Here is a 4,856-nt window from a genome sequence, read left to right on the forward strand (position 1 = left end):
GGGGGGCTGCGTGGGGCCGGCCTGCGCTGGGCTTAGGGCATCGCTCACACACCAGGGAGAGCCGAACAGCCGTGTTCTTGCATCCACACTCCTGGGATCTTCCCTGCACTGGAAGGGATCGTCTCTTCTTTGCTGTGTGTGTGGGGAAGGCATGGCTCCCCAGCTGGGGCAGGACTGGGCATGCTTTGGTCGTGCTGGCACTGGGGGAGATTGGTTTAGCTCCAAAATCTCAGCGTGGTTACGGGCTTGGGGGCTGCAAGCACCTCCCTTGCACGCTGCCACCTTGCACACACACATGGCATGGTGCAGAGAGGACGGACCTGCTGGTGGCACTGAGCCCTCCTCTGTCCCAGACCAGCATCTCTCCCCACTCTTCCAGCCTTGGTGCCTCTTCCTCCAGCCCAGCTTCCCCAAAACATCCCCATCCTCTCACCTGCTGCAGCACGGGGACCACAGGGCAGGTGGTTACCTGGAGCTGTGACCCTGCAAAGTGGCTGTGCTGGGCTGGGTGGTGCCAGGATGCAGGAGGGTGCAGGCAAAAGGGTGACCAGGGTTGTCCCCCCCTGGTTCCCTGCAGGCCATGGGGTGTGGGGAGCTGAGAGCGCTCTGGGGGGTGCGGGGCACTTCTGGGGCTGTGCAAGCCAGCAGGCATCAGGGCACTCAGTCTGCAGGGTGCAAGAGGAGCGTGGTGCCACCCCCCCATTTGTGGGTGCGGGCACCCCGAGCCCTGGGCCAATGGGTCAGTGCCCCCTGGTACATGAGATGCGGGGGGCATGCAGGCACTGCAGCGAGTCCTTGCAGTCTGAGCCCTGCAAGAAGGGCTGGTGCCCCAGCGCTAAGCGCTACCAGGGGGCAGCTGGGATGGCACCCCGACTGCTCCATGTCTCCAGAATACATGAGGTCCCCAAGAGCATGGACAGGCGGTCCCCATGTGCCTTGGGGACAGCCAAACAGCCTGTGTCAGCCCCATGTCTGGCATGTCCCCCAGAAGCGGGGCCACAACCCCAGCCAGTGCTGTGCTGGGGAGCTGCCCTGCCCATCGCCACACCAAGCAGGGGACAGCCACCGTCCGGCCCGTCAGCCTGCGAGGATCTGGCAGAGCTTGGCAGCTGCCTGTACTCTGACAGCACCGGCTATTCCCAGCCCCGCACCACTGGTGCCTGTGCTGAGTCAGGGGCCTGGGGCACGGCTGCCAGCCCTGCACCCCAGCACAGAACTCCTCACCCCCAGGGACCCCTCCTGCACCCAAATCCTAGCCCACTGGCTGTGGCATCTGCTCCACAAAGCCCAGCTCCACCAGCCAGGGGACAGGCACAGCCAGCAATTTATCAGTCTAATTAAAGCCTTAACAGCCTAATCAAAGCCTTATTGTCAGTCCAGTTGTATTTATAGTCCCACTCGTTGCGGCACGCTCCCCGTATGGCTGCCGGTGCAGTCACAGCTCCAGGGTGCTGACGTTCCCTGGAGAGAAGGGGCTGGGGGGGCTGGGGGGCTTGCTGTGCCCCCTTCCTTACAGCAAGTAAGGCTCTCCCTCACTTCCAAATTTGCTGGTTAGGGGCCATTTCCCAGGTGGTGGGGGCTTGCTCTCGGCTCTCCTGGGCACCCACAGTGCCGTTTTTCCCGGCTCCCAGGGCTGCTTCTCCCCTGGGAGCGGTGACCTGGGAGCACCAAAGCTCCGGTACCCGTCAGGCTGTGGGGCAGCCGCACTCGCAAGTTTCTCTGTTTTCTTCCAACATCTTTCGAGCTCCAGCTTCCCGGTAACGCAAATTAATATTTCATGAGCATGGCAAGGTGAACTCGACACTTAAGGAAAGCAATGACCCAGCAGGAGACAGGCGCAGGTGCACTCGCACACAGGCAGGGGCACACGCACCTTGCACACACGGGGGCACAGCCACAGCCCAACTGGCAGGACCCAGGCACAGTGCGGGGGTCCAGCCCCCCTCCCCTCAGCCACCCTCTCTCTTCCAGCCCCAGCTGCGGCCAGCGTGGAGGAGGCAGAGCCATGGCATCGCTGCTGTGCAACGCCCGTGAGTGCCCCGGCGGAGGGGAGGTGCAGGGCAGGGCACTGGGCCATCCGGATTTATGCCAGGGCAAATCTGGCCTGTGGGCTGAGCTCACCTTGCCGCACTTGGGAGCATCCCTACCCACCTCGGCCATTGGGATTTGGGCTTGGCAGCCCTGAGGGCGGATGGGAAGGGTCGATGGGGAATTACCTTCTGTCCCTCTTGAGGCAGAGGGAGTTTGTTTGGGGTCTGTCCCTCTTCCATCCCAAATTGAGGGACCACATGGGGTCCCTGAGGTGAGACAGAGCAAGGTACCAGGGTGCAGTGCCTGGGTACCCCCACCTTCAGTGACGCAGCCCATGCTGCCCCCAGGCATCCAGCTCACAGACACGCTGGAGCAGATGCAGCAAGGGACACTGATGCGCAAAGTCAAGTCCAGGAACTGGAAGAAGCAGCGTTACTTCAAGCTGCAGGATGACTGCATGACGATCTGGTACCAGTCCAAGAGGACAGGCAAAACTGAGTCTGCCTGTGAGTACCAGCTGCTGTGTGTTGGCCATGGGGCCATCAGTAGGGTTCAGAAGAAACAGGGGTGTGAATGTATCGAGCTTCTTGGAGCCATGCTTGCAAAGGGTGCTGGGGCATTCAAGAGAGGCCCTGTGTGCGTGTGTGGGCTCTTTTCACCCATGGGTCACAAGGGCTGAGTAGAAATTGCAGCTAATACATGTGGAAGCTCTGGCATGCCAGCAGAGATGTAGGTAGACAAACACAGGCAAAGATGGATGAGTAGCTCGATGGATGGATGGATGGGTGGGTGGATAGTTGGATAGCTTAATGGACAGATGGATGGATGGATGAGTAGCTCAATGGGTAGATGGATTGATGGATGGATAACCCAATGGGTAGATGGATGGATGCATGGATGCATGGATAGCTCAATGGGTGGACGGATGGATGAGTAGCTCGGTTGGTGGCTGCAGGGATGGATGAGTGGAAGAAGGGATGGCTGGAAGGACAGATGTCTGTGGGCAGTGCCCCCTGCCCTGTGGTCCTTGTCCCCCACAGACAGGCCTCCTCTCCCTCTGCCCCAGTCTCCATCAGTGATGTGGAGACGGTGCGGGAAGGGCACCAGTCGGAGGTGCTGCAGAGCCTGGCCGAGGAGTTCCCTCCGGAGCGTTGCTTCACCATTGTCTTCTATGGCCGTCGGGGCAACCTGGATCTCATTGCTGGCTCGGCGGAGGAGGCACAGTGCTGGGTCCAGGGCCTGCGCCAGCTCATCGAGGTGGCCACCAGCATGGACCAAAGGGAGAAGATAGACCAATATCCTTCCTGCGGGCACCACTCTGACTTCCACACCCAGTCCTTCCCCCATCTCCAGCCATCCCCCAGGCCCTGGATCTCCAGCCTTGCCCCAGTGTGTGCTTAGCTCTTCTGGGTCTCACCATCTACATCAGGGCAGGGACAGCCCACAGAAAAAGGAAAAGAGGCCCTCTGATGCTCCCCAGATCCATCTCTCTTAGCCAAGGTCCTTGCCCTTAACATCTGCCCTGGTTTCTCTCACGTGGATTCGTGACTGGTTCCAGAAAGCCGACAAGAATAAGGATGGGCGCATGAACTTCAAGGAGGTGCAGTGTCTCCTCAAGATGATGAACGTGGATATGAACGAGGATCATGCCCTGCGGCTCTTCCAGGTAAGCACTGCACCTGAGGCCTGGAGGGGCTGGGGAGGGGCTGGAGGGGCTGGAACAAGCTGCACAACACCTCTCTGCAGAGGGAGGTGGTCACTTTCTTCTGCCCGTCCACCCACCCACCCATCCATCCACCCACCCACCCATCCATCTATCCATTTATTTGTTCACCCAGCTACCTGTTTAACCAGACAAACATCCATTTGTTCATTTATCTGTCAACCTAACCAGCCAAGGCAGTTGTTCCTCCCTCGCATTCATTTGTCTATCCAGCTGCTTATCTGTCCACCCAGCTAACCAGCCATCTGTTTATCCATCGACCCAACCAGCCAGTCAGTTGTCCGTCTATCCATCCCTGTAACCATCCATGTGTGCATGCATGCATCCATCCCTCCACCTGTTTGTCCATCTCTCCATCCATGGACCCATCCGACTATCTGTCCACCCAACCAGCCTTCCATCTGCCAATCCATCCATCCATCCATCCTTTCATGCATTGATTGCTGCCTACCACGCTGCTGGCATGGAGTCTCCCTGCCCTCCATTGGGGGTGGGTGAATCCCCCCACAGCCCCATGGGGTGGCCAGAACACCCCATTTTGCCCCAGCTGAGTGCTGAGTGAGTGCCCTTGCAGGATGCTGACAAGTCGGAGTCAGGAACGCTGGAAGGGGAGGAGTTCGTGCTCTTCTACAAGGCCCTCACACAGCGTGAGGAGGTGCTGAGCCTCTTCCAGGACTTCTCTGAGGATGGGAAGAAGCTGACGCTGCTGGAGCTGGTGGATTTCCTGCGGCAGGAGCAGCTGGAGGATGAGGGCACGGAGGAGCTGGCCATGGAGCTCATCGACAAGTATGAACCATCAGAGACAGGTGAGAGCCAGCCCGGACATCGGCTGTGCTCTGCACAAGGGGAAGGAGGGGTCTGAGACCCACAGGCCCATGGCAGGGGTACCCCCCGCCCCATCCTGCTGTGGATCGGCACAGGGGGAAGACTCCCTGTGATGTCATCTAGGTGCAGTTCCCCCTTTTTTTGGTCCATTCCTGGACCATTTTAGTGTAGAAGGTTGACCAGCCATGGGTTGCAAGCTCTGGCTTTGGGGTCTGTTGCCCACCTTCCCAAGGTTATTGCCCTGGGGCATCTGTCCCTGCGCCCCAGCCTCTGGCAG

The 4,856-nt window shown here is 59.5% G+C and overlaps 1 protein-coding gene across 1 annotated transcript in view; it reads left to right on the plus strand.

Annotated features, from left to right (window-relative positions):
• The first annotated feature begins 2,005 nt into the window (after positions 1-2,005).
• PLCD4 (phospholipase C, delta 4) overlaps positions 2,006-4,856 on the plus strand; it is a 7,128-nt gene continuing 4,277 nt past the window's right edge. Inside the window, 5 exon segments of the mRNA XM_009708521.1 lie at positions 2,006-2,030; positions 2,379-2,537; positions 3,098-3,326; positions 3,568-3,697; positions 4,329-4,560. Coding sequence (XP_009706823.1) covers positions 2,006-2,030; positions 2,379-2,537; positions 3,098-3,326; positions 3,568-3,697; positions 4,329-4,560 — 775 coding nt within the window.

Source organism: Cariama cristata, unplaced genomic scaffold (assembly GCF_000690535.1).
Source record: "Cariama cristata isolate BGI_N322 unplaced genomic scaffold, ASM69053v1 scaffold29959, whole genome shotgun sequence".
NCBI classification, from domain to species: Eukaryota; Metazoa; Chordata; class Aves; order Cariamiformes; family Cariamidae; genus Cariama; species Cariama cristata.